This window comes from Diabrotica undecimpunctata, chromosome 5 (assembly GCF_040954645.1).
Source record: "Diabrotica undecimpunctata isolate CICGRU chromosome 5, icDiaUnde3, whole genome shotgun sequence".
Taxonomy (NCBI): domain Eukaryota; kingdom Metazoa; phylum Arthropoda; class Insecta; order Coleoptera; family Chrysomelidae; genus Diabrotica; species Diabrotica undecimpunctata.
Window position 1 is genome coordinate 128,289,489 of NC_092807.1, and position 19,557 is coordinate 128,309,045.

Consider the following 19,557-nt stretch of genomic DNA (forward strand, 5'->3'; position numbering starts at 1 on the left):
GTGGCTGGGACACACAGAAAGAGCTAACCCAGACTCTACCCTAAAGCGAATAACTGGATGGAGACCAACAACAAAGAGACCAAAGGGGAGACCCAAAACAAGATGGAGAGATCAAGTCTTAGGAGACATAAAGAAGCTGAGAATCTACAATTGGAAGGAGCGCTGTAAGGACCGGAAAGAATGGAGGAAAATTGTAGACAGGGCCAAGTCACACACGCTGCTATAATAATAAAAAAAAAACAACAGCGGACTGATTCTCCGCAATAAATAAATCAGAGAGCCCAAAAGGGCGGCAAACATTTCGCCAGGAGTGAATAAGCCATGATGATGATGATCTTAATACAATTACTATTTTTATGGGGAATAAGCCATAGTTTATTGGCGTTTTAATTTCCACTTTGGAAATCATTTTCAAAATATTAAACATTAATAAATTAAACAAATTTTATTTTTGTTACTTGGTGAAAAATTCTTCTAATTCAATTTTATCGGAATTATTTTTTTCCTCGTGATTTACTATGGAATCACTACCAGGAGAATTTTATTGTCATCATTGCATGTGGTTGTCTTTTTAAAGACGAACCGCATGCTATGATTTTTCTGACAGATATTCTCAAGTTAAAAGTTGATTTCATGTAATTGAATGAACTATCTTACAATAAAGTCTTACAGGAACGCAACTCAGCAATATTGGCAATATCATTTTAAAGTCGTTTACTGAATTTTCAATATGAATGAGTCAGATAAAATTAAATTATTAGAAGAATTTTTCACCAAGCAACAAAAAAAAATTGTTTAGTTCATTAATGTTTTCTATTTTGAAAACGATTTCCGAAGTGGAAATTGAAACGTCAAAAAATTTATTTAAACTTAAATTGTGGATTATTCCCAATAACAATAGTAATCTCATTTGTGCTCTTATTGATATTGCTAGAGCCGTAAACAAGGTCAAACATGGTCCAACGTATAGGGAAGATCGAAGATCTTATTATGCTCTTTTCTAAAATATTGTCTCATTGCTCTCCCTGCATCCTTTTATTGTGTAAAGCGTAATATATCTTAATATATTTCCATTTTGGTTGTTATATAAATTATACTAACATTCCTCTGGTTTTGCTTTAGAATTGTTTAACGTAAATAACAGTTTTATTGTAGTAGTAGTATAATGTATGCCGTAATTTTTATACGAGATAAGAAAAGAGATAGAAAAATAAAACCAATTGTTCTTTACATATTCGTCGATCTTAAAAAAGCATATCTTGAAAGATTTTATGGTGGGTACTGAGGGAAGTTGTCTCATAAATTTCAAACGAAGGGTGTTTGAATTGTGTGTCGTGTAAACTTTTACAGACATTTACTTGGAACAACGACACTCAGACGTAAAGCCGGAAATAAATTCCAAATAATACAACAAGCCCCGTAAAGGACTTTTATGAAAAGTTTCGAGACAGATTTAGAAATTCGAAGAAAACCCCGAGTACCGGACGTTCGTGAATGAGTGACTAAACTTAAAATGACAAAGAACCAGCTACAGCAGCTTTCTGACGGTCACAAATACTGTTGGATTTGAAAATTATCAACAGAAGTGTGGAAAGACTTCAGAGCAAACGATGAGACGATATTCAAAGTATGTCTGACAAATATTGGATTCAGAAAATAATAGGAAGAGTTGATGCCAATCATGACATAAACAGTCCATATAAATAGAAAATAAAGAAGTTTTATACAGTTCTATACAAAACGTCTATTCATTATATTCATCAAGTATATTATTTTATTCTGATAAGTTTGGTTTGTTTAAGTATTTTTTTTACAAATTCGCATCAACCCGAAGGTTATTACCAAGAAGCAAATCTTTACAATATTAAATCTTAAATATTTACAAAACTAACAGCCTTTAAGTAATTTAGCATATTTATGAAGAAACAATTTGCTTTCACTTGGTTTGTAGGGATACCGTGATTGCTTCTTGCTACAGAGTAAACTGAACCGTATATAATAATATGTTGCACCGAGAATTTGACGTTAATCTGCTCACATTTCAGCTCGGATTCTTTTGTAATTAAAAACTTATGTGTAGCACTGGCATGCCCTAATCTAAGACGGGTTATTGTTACTTGATCTCTTTTGATGGGAAAACATCTCCAAGGTTTAATGTTCGGTTTAATATTCCGAAGGTTCTTCTTCTTCTTTTTCTTCCTCTTTATAAGCAATTCTGCTTGTTCATTGGTGGATTAATACCTCTATGGAAGGTTGTCACTCCATCTTTTGCTCAGTCGTCCGATACTTCTTCTGCCGATTGGTGACTTATCTCTTGCTATTTTGACGACACGGGTATCCTCCATTCTGCTTATGTGGTTATTACATTCTTTTTTTCTATTTTGTGTCCATTCATTTATACACTGTACGTTACATTTTCTTCTAATGTCCTCACGTATCTTTCGATCTCTTAGCGTATTTCCTGTAATTCTTCTCAGTACTCTCATCTCTGTAGTTTCCAGTAGCCTTTGCGTTGAGGCTGTGTCGGGTCTTGGTTCTGAGGCATATGTCACACTGGCTTTATATGGAGAACAAATTAAAAAAGTTGAAAAATATAAATATCTGGGTACAATAATTAACGAAAATAATGAGTACACAGAAGAGATTAAGGCAGGAATAGGACAGGCAAGAAATTCTTTCAACAAACTGAAAAAAGGACTCTGCAGCAGGAACACTTCAATTTCTTTAAAAATAAGACTTCTGAGATGCTAAGTGTTCTCTGTACAGATTAAAAGCCTTCGAGTTATGGGCCTACAGAAGGATATTAAGAATAAGTTGGGTGGATAGAGTCACGAATGTCGAGGTGTTGAGAAGAGTGGGAAAAGATAAAGAGGTTTTAAATACAATATATATAACAAGCGAGACTTCTACAGCTGGCGCCGCTTCTCGCATCCTAATTTCCAGCGTTTTCTGTCGAAGCAATCTTCAGTTGTTAGATCTCTGGCGGTCATTGCATCGTCGACATCGTCTCTCCAGGATCGTCTTGGTCTACCTCGTTTCTTCTAGTTGCAATATCTGGGACATGTCATGAGGGGCGAGCGTTATAACTTGTTGCAATTAATAGTGCAATGAAGAATACATGGTAGAAGGGTCGCGGAAGAAGACGCATCTCCTAGTTAAACAATTTGAGAGGTTGGTTTAACTGCACTTCTGCTGACCTCTTTAGAGCAGCGGTATCGAAAGTGTGAATTGCCATGATGGTTGCCAACCTTCTTAGAGGAGATGGCACATGAAGAAGAATACTGGCTTTATAAACTCTTGATTTCATCTCAGTGTTAATGTGTCTGTTTTGCCATATAGTATTATTAAGGCATCCTGCCAGTCTATTTGCTTTTTGTACTTGGTCTCACACTTCGTTATTTAGGTCTCCATAGCTACACAGTGTCCAAGGTAATTCCCAGGTATTTTATTTCTATTACTTGTTCAATACTGATGCCATCAATTTCTATTTTACATTTGGTTGGTTCTTTGCTGACTACTATTGTTTTAGTTTTCTGAGATGAGATTATCATATTAAATTCTTTTGCTCTTATGTTAAATCTGTGGACCAGTCTTTGCAGACTATTTTCATCTTGGGCTATCAATATTGCGTCGTCTGCGTAACAGCGTATTTTGATTTCTTTGCTTCCCATTCTGTATCCTCTTCCTTTGTTAACGCTTTTGATGATTTCATCCATGATCAAATTAAAGAGCATGGGGCTCAATGAATCTCCTTGTTTTATTCCGCTGCCTATTTCTATAGGTTCTGTAAGTTGTCCATCTATTCTGACTTCCATTTTATTGTTTTGGTAAATGTGTTCGATAGTTTTTATAATATTAATGGGAGATTTTCTATTATACAGAAGATGGATTACATCTGTGAGTCTTACTCTGTCAAACGCTTTCTTTAAGTTAATGAGACACAACAGAAATGCTGGGCTATTGTACTCTAGTGATTTCTCAGTAATTTGCTTTATAACGAATATTGCATCTGTACGCGATCTTCCACTACGAAAACCCTGTTGTTCACTGTTAAACTTATCTTCTGATTTATTAGCACTGGTAAAATTTTAGATGTAAGTTTTAGTGTGGTATTTAACAAATTTATACCTCTGTAGTTTTCTGGCTGTTTTCATCTCCTTTTTGAATAATAGAATTAGTTCGCTCGTTGTCCATTCTTCCGGTATTTTATTGTGTTTTATAATTTTATTAATTAATCTTGTTAATTGTTCTGTCATTGCTGCTCCACAATATTTCAGTAACTCGTTTGTTATCCCGTCTTTACCTGCGGTTTTCTGTTCTTCATGTTTTCAAGTATTTGCCGAAGAAGTCTTCTTCTTGTCGTGCCTATCCATTACGGATGTTGGCTACTAGTATGGCAATTCTAACTTTATTGACCACAGCTCGAAATAGTCCTGAAGTCCTGAAGGAAAACCATTTTCGTAAGTTCTAAGGCCAAGATATTCTTCTTCTTCTTGGTCCCCTCTTTCCGTAGACCTTTCCCTGTAATATAAGTTGCAGTAGGTTATATCTATGATCGTTTCGCATTATATGTCCAACATATTCTAGCTTGCGCTGTTCACTGTGGATATAATTTCACATGTTTTATCCATCCGACGTAGAACCTCAATGTTTGTTATTAGGTCCACCCAAAAGATCCTCAGTATCTCTAAAACACCATATCTCAAACGCCTAGAGTTTTCCCATGGATGCCTCGGTTAGTGTCCATGATTCAACCCCATATAGCAGCACTGTAAACACGTAGCATCTCAATAAACGGATTTTCGTTTTTAAGGGTAGGTCGTGGCTCTTAATTATCTTGCTCATTCTGACAAATGCTGACCTGGCTTTTTCAATTCATTGTTTTATCTTAACTGAGTGGTCCCATTGGTCGTTTATGGTGGTTCCTGAATAGTAGTAACGAGGACTTGGAGTATTTGTTGCTGATCTCCCAGTAATTGACTAGGTGGAATATACTTCTTACTGATGACCATGTACTTAGTTTTCATGATGTTAAAATCAAGCTCGTATTCTTGACTGATTCTCCACAATTGCGTTACTACTGTCTGTAAATCTTCTAAACTGTCTGCAAAGAGGATGTAGATGGAGAATGATGAGAGAACTTCCTGTACATTTATATTAAGTTCTTCATTTGTGATAATTTCTGGTGTTTCTGGTTCTAGCGTCGCGTTCTTCCTCTGCATAGAGCTTTTTTAGGTAGTCAATCCACATATCCTTTTCTATGTGTTTTGGTTCTATTAGTTTCTTTACCTCCATTCTTTGACCTCTTATTAAGCGCCATATTTCCTTTTGCAGAGCGGAAAAATCATGTTCCATTTCTTTCGAAAAGCGTTCAAAGTGGTCATTTTTTATTTTTCTTATAAGTGCATGTGTTTCGTTTCAAATTGTCTTATCTTTCAAATTATGGTATGCCTCTTGGTTTTTGGTTGACATGTACTTCAGGTAAGCTTTTTTCTTTTGTTTACATTTTTCCTTCACTTCTGTACAAAACCATGGAGTTCTTCGCCTTGGGAACGATTTATTTTATTTATATTTATTTCACCAAGAACTTATTGAAAGAAGATTGGACACTGAAAATTGCCACCGGTCTTGCCACTCACTTAGAATCCGTGATTTGGTAACACACTTATCTGTTTCTTCATTATCTCGAATTCCCATATGTGATGGGATTCAAATGAAGATTACCTCCTTCTTAAAATTTTGTATATCTATCAGATTTTGTAATGAGTTAAGTGAATCAGTAAAAATGATGTATTTTTGTTGTGGTGAAGATATAATATATGTGAGAGTATATGGCCCATAATTCTGATGAATACTGTAGTGTATTGGCAACTTATATTTTTGGCACATGTTACAAGATATAACTGCTGCTCTTATGCCATTGGTTGATTTTGAAGGATCTGTATATATTTGAGAGAAATTTATGTAGTTTGATAATAAGTTTTGCCAGATTTTGATATATTATATTATGGTTAGTAGTGTGTTTGTCCAATGAAGCTATTAAGGTAGCTATTATTTTAGGTACTCCCAATGTCCATGGTGCAGCAGGTTCAAAACTAACGGGAAAGCAAGGAGGTAAGGTAAGATTAAGTATTGCTTGAGTGTTTGTGTCGCATTTAAGTATTTTATTACAAAAAATGATTCATTGACTGATTTTCTACCTCGTATTTCCGAAATACATTCTGCGTGTATTACTTCTGTTCTTTACATTGGTCGGGAACAGTTTTTCACAACCCATAAACCAAAAAATTATAGAAAGGAATGAGTACATATATCCAAAATCCATTCAGTATTATCTGCTTAGCTGGGTTGGTGCAAATATCAGCTTGAATTAGCGTGTTTTCCACGTGTTTAGAAAACGTGTCCAAAAAATCAATAATCAGGAGTGTTATAATGGGGAGCCGACCGAAAATAAAGGCACCCTTTTTATTCGCTAGTATACAATGTCAGTTATTCAACAGACGAATAATAAATACGGGGTGAGGATATATAGCAAATATATATATATATACACTCGCGATCATAAAATCCGGGTCACCTTGAAAATCACCGATATTTCATTTTTAACGAGCTTTATCGTAAATAATAATGACACAAATACAAAATAATGCATGTTTCTGAGAATTGCTGCGGTTTCTATTGTAACAAAGAATTCCAATAGTGCCGATTTCCTGGTAAAGTGCACACTTCCCAAAATGAACGCTACCTGTAACTCCGCTTGTTTTAAATGTCTCGTTTGTACTTCGAGTTTCTGTTCAAATGCAACAGACAAACGTTTATTATTGCCACCATTAGTGTTTATTAGTGCCATTATTAGTGTTTATTTTTTGACAAAAATGCCTTTGACTGTTGTTGAAACGGCACAAATTGTTGCACTTGTGGAAGACGGTCACACTCAACGGCAAGTCGCAAGAACTGTTGGCGTAAGCCTTTCTACGGTTCAACGAGTGCTTCAACGCTTTCAGGAGGCAAGTTTGCTAACCAGGCGACCTGGCTCTGGAGGAAGAAGAACGACCAAGGCACTAGATGACCGTTTCCTTATGTTTCAGGCTTTACGAAACCGGACCTCAACTGCGGTTATGCATCAAAATCGTCTAGAGGAAGTACGAAATCGCAATTTTAGTGTTGCAACAGTCAGAAGAAGACTTCGTTCTTCTTGACTATCTTCTCGGGTAATGGCTAAAAGACCTCCACTTCGCCGGGTGCCTCGAGTTGCACGACTAGCTTTTGCTCGACAATACGCGCATTGGGGAATTAACGATTGTAGCAAAATGTTATTCTCAGATGAATCCCGTTTCTGCCTAACTGGATCCGATGGACGTGTAAGAGTTTGGAGGAGAACCGGTGAACGATTTTCACAAGCTTGCATTGCTCCAATAATGCCATTTGGTGGAGGCTCGGTCATGGCTTGGGGAGGTATATCTTCCGACTTCCACACAGAATTACCCTTCATCGAAAATGGGTCCCTAACTGCACGAAGGTACATTACGGAGATTCCGGAAGAACATGTTATGCCCAACATGGCAGGGCTTGGAGAAAACGCCGTTTTTATGCAGGACAACGTGCGACCACACGTTGCCAGGATCAGTATGTAATACTTGGCGAAATTGGAATTACGATGGTACCCTGGCCAGCTAGGTCTCCGGACCTGAATCCCATCGAACATCTCTGGGACGATTTGAAAAAACGTATTCAAACCCATACACCTCCTCCTAACAACGCACAGGAGCTTAAGGATCTGTTAGTGAGAGAGTGGAATAACATACCACAACATGTAATCCGGAGAAAAATTGAGAGTATGCCCCGTCGTCTGCAAGAGGTTATTAGAGCAAGGGGAGGCAATACACGATATTGGTTATTGAAATTTCACTGATTTTTTACCACGTTCTGTATTTTCCATTTTTTTTTCGTATGTCTGTTTTATCAACAATTTGATTTGTTTTCTGTTTTTTTTTCAATAAAAACAATAAAAAACCATTTTTTTTTCTTTCAAAACAAACATTGATGACAAATAAAAAATAAATTAGCCAAAAAAAAAGGTTATTACTGCACCAGAGGCAAAAATATTTAAGAAACTTGAAATTTTCAAGATGACCCGGATTTTATGATCGCGAGTGTATATACAATAAGTATATATTTGCTCTAAAAATAATGCCAATTTTTGTAATGGATATAGAATAGAATAACTTTTGTACCTATACTTTAATTATGGAAAAGGTTTAATTTCGAATATTGAAATAGCAATGCGACTTGCTGGTTTATTTTATTATGAAACCATCTGTTAACAGTGAAAACCGGAACAAACGTACAAAACAATATTTTCCGGGAAGCAAAACAGCTTCCGATCTTACATTCGAAAGGTTATAAACAATTTATTTAACCACTTATGTGGTATACCAAGTTGTTTTTAAATAAAATCCGTTAATACCGGATCAAATTTTCATCTTAGGAACTACAAACTAATGGTTGTGAGCATCAAAATTCTTATTTATGTACCGAAATGAATGAATAAACATCTTGGAAAAAAGAATAAAGATATAAATGCGTTATTACACCAATATTAACATAGGCTAATGAAAAAGATAGGTCCAAAATAAATGGAAAGGTGAAAAAAAAAAACAATAGTCAATATCGTTGTTCCTGGGGAGAATTAATTGTCTCGAAGAATTATTAAAGATGTAGAAGTTATGATGGTTTGAATAATTTTAAATATACAAACCCTAATGAAAGATAATGAAGTAGAAGAATTTTATGGAGGAATAACGGACATCACAAAAAGCCTCAAGAAAACCACACAAATATTATACTAGGCGACTTTAATGCAAAAATCGACAAAGAAAAAGTAGCTGATATCATTGGAGGATACGGATTAGGCACACGCAATGACAGGGACGATACAATTTTGCTAAGAAGAATATGTGGTATCAAACACCTGGTTTAATACTACCTCCCAGGCGAATCTATACATGAAAATCAACTCAAGACAATAATCAAAAGATCAAATGTGTTAACGTGTGTAAATCAGTATCACACTATATATACACATTTTTTACTTTTAAAGGGTGTGTAAATCGACAAAGAAAAAGTAGCTGATATCATTGGAGGATACGGATTAGGCACACGCAATGACAGGGACGATACAATTTTGCTAAGAAGAATATGTGGTATCAAACACCTGGTTTAATACTACCTCCCAGGCGAATCTATACATGAAAATCAACTCAAGACAATAATCAAAAGATCAAATGTGTTAACGTGTGTAAATCAGTATCACACTATATATACACATTTTTTACTTTTAAAGGGTGTGTAAAGCTAGTTTGCGTCCGCAGTAATGTAAGTATTTTACAAGATTCCTGACACAAAGAAATCACAGTTTTTAAAGTTGTTAAAGATGACACTGTCAACAAACGGACCTTCTAAAGACCTTGACAAAAGAACTTGGACCCAGTCTATGAGTTTATCAACTTAATATAGGAAGCATAAGTAGAGCAAACTGCCAAATTCTGCACAGAAAGCCAAGTTCAATTGAGTTCAAGAGAAAAAATCCCAAGCTATGATCTACTTGTTGCTACCTAGGATAGAGCCTACGGTATAGCAACCTAAGTACGCAACAAACGGAAAATGCAGCCTTAATTTGCACTTCTACCAAGAACAACATCCACGAGGTAACTGTGAAAATAAATCAAAAGATTGTAAGGAATCAAATTGATTTTCTTTGATTAGTCAAAGATTTAAAACTAGTATCCAGAGTGCAAAACCCTACAGACAAAAACTAAAAACAATACGCCAAAACGAACCACAGAAGTGCAATATTTAAATGCTTATACGCCGAAACGAAGCTAATAAAGAAAAGGTAGCAATCAAATTGAAGGAAGACCTAAAAAAACAATCATAAAAGTTGACGAAGAAATAAAAAATATATGTCAAACCATAAAAGATGTCAAACTTAAAAATACGAAGAGTAAGAAAGGGAAAAAATGGATGACGGAAGATATTTTGGAACTCATGGAAAAGAGAAGAAAACACAAAAACAACCCACATCAATATAAAGAAATCCAAAGAACCATAGATTCAAAAATCAAAGAATCAAAAAAAAGTGGATAAATGAAATGTGTGGCGAGATTGAAAACCTAGACAACAAACATGATACATTCAAACTCTACAAAAAATTAAAAGAAACCTCCAATAATAACGAGAAACATAATATACCCACTCTAGCTGACAACAAAGGAAGAATAATTATAGAAAGAAGCAAATAAGTGCAAGTATGGGAGGAATTTATCGAAAAATCCTTCGCGGATGACAGACCTGAATTGCAACAGACGTCGACGTGGGGGATGGGAGGACCCCAATCCTAGACGTAGAAGTAAAATAGGCGATACAATGTGCAACAAAGAATTGGAAAGCTTCTGGACCAGACGAAATAGAAATAGATGTAATAAACCTTTAGATGATAACAGCATAAAACTACTAACACATATTTTTAACAACATTTATGAAAGTGTCGTAATACCAAAGGAATGATTAACTTACAATTACAGAGGAAGACTTACAAAATATACTAGACAGAGTTAATAATGTAAGTGAAACAATGAAACCGACGTCAAATGTTTAAAAATCTAAGGAAATGGTGATTGGCAAAACCGATGAAAATTGTCGCATTGGCCTAAATAACACTCAATTAGAACAAGTTCACAAATTCATATACTTAGGAGTACTACTTACTCAATGATAAGTGGGATCCAGATATAGAGATAAAAACACGAATAGAAAAAGCTAGAAATATGTACAATAAATGGAAACTAGAAAATAAATGGAAGCTAGACATCCGAATTAGAGTTATTAAATTCTACGTTTGGCTAGTCCTTCTGAATGGAGTTGAAGCCTGGACATTAAAATTAAATACCATGAGACCGCTAGAAGCCTTTGAAATGTGACTTTATCGCAGAATGCTTAGAATATCACGGACAAAACACATTACGAATCGAACACTATTAAATACCATAAATGGAGAGTTAGAACTTATAACAATGATTAGGAAAAGAAAGACCTCGAATATAATGCCACATAATGAGAAGTGACAAATATAATCTGCTACGATTAATAATTGAAAGGAAGATAGAGGGCCGAAGTGGAGTAGGCAGGTCATGGCTTCGCAATATCAGAACTTGAACGGGCATAAACGTTCAACAATTACTAAGAGTGGTGCAGAATGATGTTTTGATCGCAAACCTCCAGTAATGGAGTGCACCAGAAGAAGAATGAAACGAGAGGATCATTCCCTAGATGAATGGAAGGTATAAATGGGAATGAACAACAAACTTTTCCAGCTGGAAAGACAAAGCTAGAAATAGAAAAGCCAAAAAATGACATAAAGAAGCATGAAAGAAAATAGGAAGGAAGACATTTACACATTATGATTAATTTATTAATATTAATGGAAAATTATAACAGATTAAACTTTATGCATGTCTGGCCTACAGAAGTAAGTATGTAAATAAAGAAAATATTTGAGGCATCACTTACATACAATAATTATTCTGTTACTTTTTCTATTTATCTAGTCTAAATATTTGGGTATATAATTTGCATTTATATAAATGCATAATGTGTGACAGGTATTGCACATTCTAGTTTCTTATTTTATTACAGTAAAATATACTAATTCAAACTAATGTCATGACGAATTATTGACATTGTATGCTAAATTTTAAACGTATTTTGACAGATTTTAATACGGTACAATAAAAATAATTATTGTATGGTAGACTTACCCCAATTTTTAGGAGTTCTCCCGAGAAACTGATTAGAAGATTTATCATAAATCGCCTGTCGAAAGGTTTCCCATTTAGTCCTGTTATCCGGCTGATAAAACTGAAATTCGACTGCACCGTTATCACCATCCTTTCCCGCAACGGCCATTTCGACAAATCAAATTTTTAAAACTTTTGACACTACACCACCAGCCAAAACAAAACACAAGAACTGAATAATGATGCTGTTGCTGGGCAACGGGGCTATTGATTCGCTGTTACTTCTCGGTTTTGGAAGAGAACTGCGAGTCCACGCGAGACGTGAGCGCTCTGAGAGGGCTGTCTGTCTATCTCGGGATCACTCTTTCAGGCGAGTAACTTCGTACCTACTGAATTTAGGTTTACGTATGCGTGTGGGAAAAATAAAAGATAAAGGCATAAAAACTCGCCGGCGTACGGTAGATGCATGTGTTTGGTTTGGCGATACCTTTAGCCGGCCATCGATAATTGTGAAGGTCTCGACATTTTTCGTTTATCCATCGGTTACCGAACATTTTTAATAACATGCACACATCGTTCTATGTTCTATGATTAAAATGCATACAGGGTGAAGCGTTACTCGAAAACCAATGAATTTAAAACCATGGAAGTCGTCGCGCAAATTAAAATTATTTTATAAAGTTAGTAATTGGCGTTATTTTACTATGGAGTACAGAACATATGAAAAAATTTGGAAAATACAAACAAAAATAACAACATCTATGGTTCTATAACTATTATCTTATGGCATTTTTATATTAACCTCTTCGTTCAACGGGTGATAAATTTTTACACCTTATGGATATTAAGCTGTACTTATGTGGAACAAATATAAAAATTACAGGTTTGATTGTTACCCTGTGTAACTAGATGTAGAGATTTATTTTTTTCACACATTCAAAGTACGACAATTTTTCATTGCTGTTGGAAGTTTTTTATTAAAAAAAAATATTTTTGAACTATTTAAATATACCTAAACAAAGTAAGATTATTATATATTAGCATTTTTATTTCATTTTGAAAAAAATATGTTCCATGCATATGTTTCTACATATTTTATAGAAAAAACGTGTTTTCCTTCGTTTACAATGCTTACAGTATCTTCTATTGCTCAGAAAAGGATCAAATTTGTCTTCTTCTTTAATACCAGTAAATTTCTTAGCTGAATTGCTCACCTGTCTTGGTGAATGTTTATCAACAGTTACAGCTCTTCTTTTTATATAGTAATCACCTTTTTCTCATTGCTCCGTCTCCTTTCGAAGGTTGGCGATCCAAATGGCAATTGTAGTTTTGGAAACTGCTGTGCGAAAGATCTCTGCGGATGAGTGGTCGAACCATCTCCTCAGGTCTTTCAGCCACGAGTTCTGGCGTCTTCCTACTGATCTTCTGCCCTGTACTTTTCCTTCCAGTATAACTTGAAGAAATTCATATCTTTCGCCTCTCAACACATGACCCAAGTATTGCATTTTCCTCTCTTTGATTATTCCTAGTAATTCTTTTTGTTTACACATGCGACGAAGTACCTCAACATTAGTAACTCTTTGTACCCATGGAATCCTCAACATTCGTCTGTATATATACATCTCAAAGGCATCTATTCTTTTTTCTATTTCAGAGTCCATTGTCCAACTTTCACAGCCATACAGTAAGACAGAAAAAACGTAACATCTGATCATTCGGATTCTAAGCTGTAGACCAAGGTCTGATCTTGTAAAAAATGTTTTCATGCTCATGAATGTTTTCCTTGCTTGTTCGATTCTTGATAGAATTTCTTTTTAATAATCACCTATTTCACAGTAATTCTAAAACTAAACGATTTTGAAATTTGGTGCGTAATTACTGGTGCGTAATTTTTTTTCTTCTCAAGTTGAACTAATTGAATTGCAACTGCAAGTTGGTCCAGTTGTTTCTTTTTTTGGTCTCTAGTTTTAGTATCGCAAAGTCGGTAGTATGACAGGTAAAGGAAGAGAGGTCGCCGATTTCATGCAGAAGAGGATTGGTGTACTTTGTGTGCAAGAAACTCATTCGAAAAGTAATAAGTCGAGAGATCTTCGCGATGGATGCAAATTAATATTGTTACGTTTTGCTAAACACAGAGAGGACAAAAAGGATGTTAGAAACAACAGAGATGAAAACACTTAGAAAAATTGATGTTAAGACACTATGGGACAGACAGGGCTAGAAGTACAGATATACGACGTACATGCAAGGTGGAGAACTTCAAGAATTGGATAAGAAATTAAGAGTAGAATGGAATGATAATATAAGCCGAATGACAACAAATACAGTAGTAAAGACGGCAAGAGACGGTTCCTCAATAGGAAGACCACAAAAACGATGGAACGACAACTTTCTGGAGGCACATTGAAAAACAGAGTCATGTCTATATAAAAAGAAGAAGAAGACGTTTTACTATAGGTTCAGGGAAAGTACACGTAGTTAAACTAATTTTATTTAATTTAATCGACTATAAAAGAAACTCACCAAATAAGAAATATCTTATTATAACTACAGTAATATTTATGGCTGATAATAAAATGGGTATCACTTTCAAAAATACTTGTCTAATTACTGTCCATTCAGAGGAGCTAAACAGTTTATATACACGAACATATGTTCTACAATTGTATTATAGCGAAGATACGAATGAAAAATCAGCACTTTAACACGAGCTACCAGAAAAATACAGAAAACGAGTTCGAGAACTGCTGACAAAGTGGTTAATTCGACTTGTAGAATTACTGTTACCCCAGGGCTTCAATTAGAGTATTGCGACTCATAACATCGCCCCCTTCTTTCAGCAGTAACTAAGTGGACCGAGTCGGGGGATTCAACCCTTCATAAGGACATAGTCTATCCAGGTGAACGACCTTCGGCTTACTTCGTGGCGTCAGTTGCACCCTATATACAAGGTCCTTTATCTTCTTAGTAACCAGATAACCAGGGCCGCTGCAACTTGGGACTTGGACCTTTCCTTCTGGTTGGTTAGTAGAGTTAAACTGCATGATCTTCCTTGAAACTAACAGGAGTAGATTTTTGCTCGAACCTAACCTTCACCTGGTCACTGGTGCATTGTAGCTTTTTTCTGGCAAACTAGTGCACCTTAACCAGGCAGTCTTTTAGGCAGCTGACATACTCCGGTAGTGTCTCTTGGTCTCTCCGTCTGGTAGATTGCCATGTAGTAAATAGATGGAAAGTTTGATCTCTCGACCAGTCAATAACATTTCTGAAGTAAATAACCAGTTGCTTCATATTGGGAGCTTCGCTAGGTTAGCAGAAACAGAATAACCAGTTTGTTCTAGTCTCTCTGGTTTTCATATACAAACAGTGTCAGGTAGTTGTTAATGGTTCGGTTATGTCTTTCTACCATGCCGTCGGACTGAGGATGAAGCGGCGTTATCCTGGTCTTCTTAATTCCCAACAAAGCCATCATGGTCTTCTAAACTTCCACTTCAAACTGAGGATAAAGCCTGGTCTTCTTTATTAAAAATAAAGCCATTATGGTTTTCCAAACTTTCGATTTGAAGTTGCGCCCCTGATCAGAATGAAGCAGAAGTGGAACCCCATGTCGGGAAACGACCTTCAGGCAGGGCCTAAGCAACTGTGATTACTTCTTGGGTAGTTTTGTAAAATTTGTCCAATTTGTCCATTTGTAAAAATAGTCCATAGCAACTATCAAATACTTGTTTCTTGATGTTCGTTCCGGAAATGGTCCCAGAATGTTAACTCTTTCCCATGGATTTCATGTGATGTATTCTTGGAGTTTTATTTCTTTTTGGACGAATATTGGACGAATATTGGACGAATATGCATATCTGGGAACAATGATTAACTCCACAAATGATTACATTCAGGAGATCAAAATCAGAATACAAAATTCTAGAGCAAATTTCAACAAAATGAGAAGAGTACTATGTACAAAGAATTTAAAATTGGAACTAAAAGTTAGGTTGGCGAGGGCTATGCTTTTTCCACTTTGTTTTATGGAATGGAATCTTGGACCTTGAATGCGACATCAATAAAAAAACTGTCATCAGCAAGGAGGTTCCCTGTCTCGTTCCAGGTAGCGCGTAGAAGACACTCATCGCTCCTAGTTCGGCATTATTTCCAGATGGGCATTTCCTCCTTCCCCACAGTCTGACTCACGCATTCCAACTCATACAGTGTGACCCACTTTTCTAGCTTCACCTTTCAGCATCATTCACTCTTATCTTTAGCGTTGGTTTAGCAGTCTTTCTTCCTCTTCCTTTTTCTTGATCACTGCACGAATATAGCTGTGTATGTTAGTCCAAACTAATTTATTTTCAATCATTCTCTCAATCATTACTCTCACTGTAACAAAATTCACACCTGTCTCTCTCTCCATTCTGTTCCTTTCCACTATCCATCTGCTGCAATCCAACATCGTATGTGTCACAGTGTTCGAGTATCCACAGTATACGCATTCATCTGTATCAGCCTTTCCGATCCTATAGAGGTAGGCCCTAAAACACCCATGTCCTGTGAGCACCTGCGTCAGGAAATAATCCAGTCGCCTGTGGCCACAGTTCACCCAATCTCTTATGTTCGGGATCAGCATTTTCGTCCACTGTACCACATCTTCCGTGTTGTTCCATTCTTCTTGCCATCTTTCAACTGACCTTTCCCTTTCCTGTCTTTTCTCGGCCACAGTAAGGTTTGGACCTCTTCTCTCATAAAGCTCTTGTCTTTCCACCGCCAAAACATGCAACGGAACACATCCAGTGATGGTCCATAAGGCTGCCGCAGATACAGTCCTGTTGTAGGCGCATGCCACTCGTAACAGACTTGTTCTGTCTACTCGTATCATGAGACTCCTATAGGCAGTTATCTCTACCGCCTCGCTCCAGACTGGTGCCGCGTAGAGGACGATCGACTGTACAATACCGTGTAAGACCCTCCTCCTTTCGGATTTGGGTCCTCCAATGTTCTCCATCACCCTCCCCAACGCAGCCGTACTATTCGCAGCCTTCCGGACCACCTCCCGCACGTGCTCTCCCCATTTTCCATTCTGGTGCAATGTCACTCCTAGATACTTTACTTGTTTCTTAGGTGTTAGACATGTTCCCGCACATTTTGATTCAATATTTTGCCTGTTCCTTGTCCCCTTCAGAATGATGGCTTCGGTTTTCTCTGTCGTAAGTTTCAGTCCGTGCTGCGTCATCCATTTCTTTACGACGCCGCCTGCGTTTCGAACCCCGTATTTGAGATCTGGCTCATCCCGGGCCACTACCAGTACAGCGAGGTCATCCGCGAATGCGAAGGGGGTTGTACCCTCTCCGTATTCACAGTTTATAACCCCGTCATATGCCAGATTCCACAGCGTCGGGCCCAAGACAGATCCCTGGGGTACCCCGGCCGTCACGTCCACGATCGTGCCCTTTTCCACCATAATCCTTCTCTCGGACAGATACTCCGCCACCACATTCATCAGGTAACCAGGACATTCTCTCTCCTCCATTGCCTTCATTACCTCGTTCCACTGCAACGTATTGAATGCATTCTTAACATCAATGTTGACACTAGCCTACTAGAAAATGCATTTGAAATTAAAATACGCCTCATATGACAAATTAGCAAGAAAGATTTTTTGTCACAAATTCAACGAGAAATTAAAAAATGATTTTTAGTGTGAAATATCTATTTTTTTCTTAAAAAAAATTGGGGCTATTGCCTTTATTCGCACCAATGATGAATATAAAACAAACCAAAAAATCAAATTCCATTACATTATCAACCGGTTTCAGAGATATGTAAACTCATATAAATAAATCGTCTGTTTGTAAAAAACCTTTTTATATATCTAATTAAGAACTGAAATTGCGGTTAATTTCCATTAAAGATAGTTAATTACACAAAAGTTTATATTCCAAATTCAGTCGTTATTAAATAACGACGGTATATCTAATAAATTTTATTAGATAAGTATCTCAAACTCATTTTAAGTAGGTTTTTTTATATGTACCTACTTCTTTTACATATTAACATGAAAATTACTTACTATAAAAATACATACCTATTATACTTACCTATTTAAATTTTTATAAGAAATATAATAAATTTTGTTTGATAATTTTAGAGGCATTATATTTTTTCCCCATTATTTTTGAAATGATTATTGAATTTTATATTTTTAGAAATATTTGTATATAAAATTTTTATTCGACATAACTATTTCGTCATCTGTGATATAATTACCAAAGGTAATACCGTTCAAAACAGTTAGCAGCATTTTGTAGCAGTACCCGAGAAATGGTGCAGCTTTCACTACACAGATGGCAGTAAGTTTTCTTCAAATATATTACTTGGATTTTAATTATGACTAAATATTAGTAATTTATCTATTATTAATAATCAAATAAATAAAGTATTGTATATGTATTTTTTGATATATTTATATATTTAAACATACATCTGTTTTATTTGTACTAATGAAACTTCATATTGATTCTTAATTTAAAATTAGATCTGACAATACCTAAAACATGTCACAGGAAGATCCATAAAGACGAAAATATATTTAAACACAGAAAATGTTCAAAAACTCAAAAGACTTCAGTTCAAGAGAAGTATTTCTCACTATTATTTTCTCACATTTATGCTAATCACCGATTAGCATAAATACCCCCGTACATAGTACAAACTCATCACCGCCATAAAAATAGGGGTTTTAAAATAGACCCCGAGAGATTAGTAAACTCATCACTGGCCTACCTGCACCCCGTGGCTAGTATAGTCCATAACCTCTTGCAAACCGCTAAGATTTGGTAATCTGAAAAATAGATGTATTAAATGCAAATGCAATTCATTGGTTTTTATTTGAGAATTTCATAAAATTCTATTAATAGATACCTAAAACTATGCGAAAAGAAAAATTTCTTTTCATTTGCCTTTGTTCCTTTAACATGGATAGTGAACTGCTCATTGATTACGTTTTGATCCAACGCGGACGACAAATGATAGTTATTAATAATTTGAAATTTCAATTGCGAAATGCCATACAACTGGTGAGTAGATTTTATACTGTCAAAACAAACTGATCAAACATAAAAAAATCAGCTTAAATTCTTTAAGTAAACTGTACAAGATGTTTCTTGTAAACAAGGCATAATCAGCCCTATTCAACCCTATTCTGTAACTACAAATTGAATAGAAATGAGTCAAATCGAATAGAGGTCAGCAGGTCGGATCGGAATTGTAGGACTCGGTATTCTGTAACTCATCTCGACCTTTACTATTGGAATGTTGTGTAGAAATTGATTTCGACTAGACAAGCTCTATCGAGATCAAGTTTCGACATCGAAATTGGTCTTGACGCTTGCGCATTGGTATCATTATTGTTTTGACAATTATTTGTTGACTCATTTTTTGTAACTGCTTCATTTTTTATGACTTCGAATCGAATAGAAATGACTTGGTCATTTCTATTCGATTTGTTAAAAGTTACAGAATAGATCTGAATATTAGTTTGGTACTTTAAGTAGATTACCCTTTCTGATATTACATTTTTAGATTTCTGATTAAATTGTTAAAGTCACATTGCCACTTAACCAACCGCGGTAGAGTCTTAGTTATATCGTTTCAGAGTTATGTGTTTCACATAACCAAAAAAAGTTTGACTTAGGTTTTAGATTTTGGGTAAATCATTCTAAAAAATCATTTAATTAATAAATTTTGATTATTGCTTAAATTTTCTAAATTTTAA

The 19,557-nt window shown here is 35.6% G+C and overlaps 1 protein-coding gene across 1 annotated transcript in view; it reads right to left on the reverse strand.

The window, feature by feature from the left end:
• LOC140441781 (sodium/potassium-transporting ATPase subunit beta-1-like) overlaps nucleotides 1-12,268 on the reverse strand; it is a 123,593-nt gene extending 111,325 nt beyond the window's left edge. The window contains exon 1 of the mRNA XM_072532697.1: nucleotides 11,817-12,268. Within this exon, the coding sequence (XP_072388798.1) occupies nucleotides 11,817-11,964 (148 nt within the window). The 5' untranslated portion in view covers nucleotides 11,965-12,268. The remainder of the gene's footprint in view (nucleotides 1-11,816) is intronic.
• Between the last annotated feature and the right edge of the window lie 7,289 nt (nucleotides 12,269-19,557).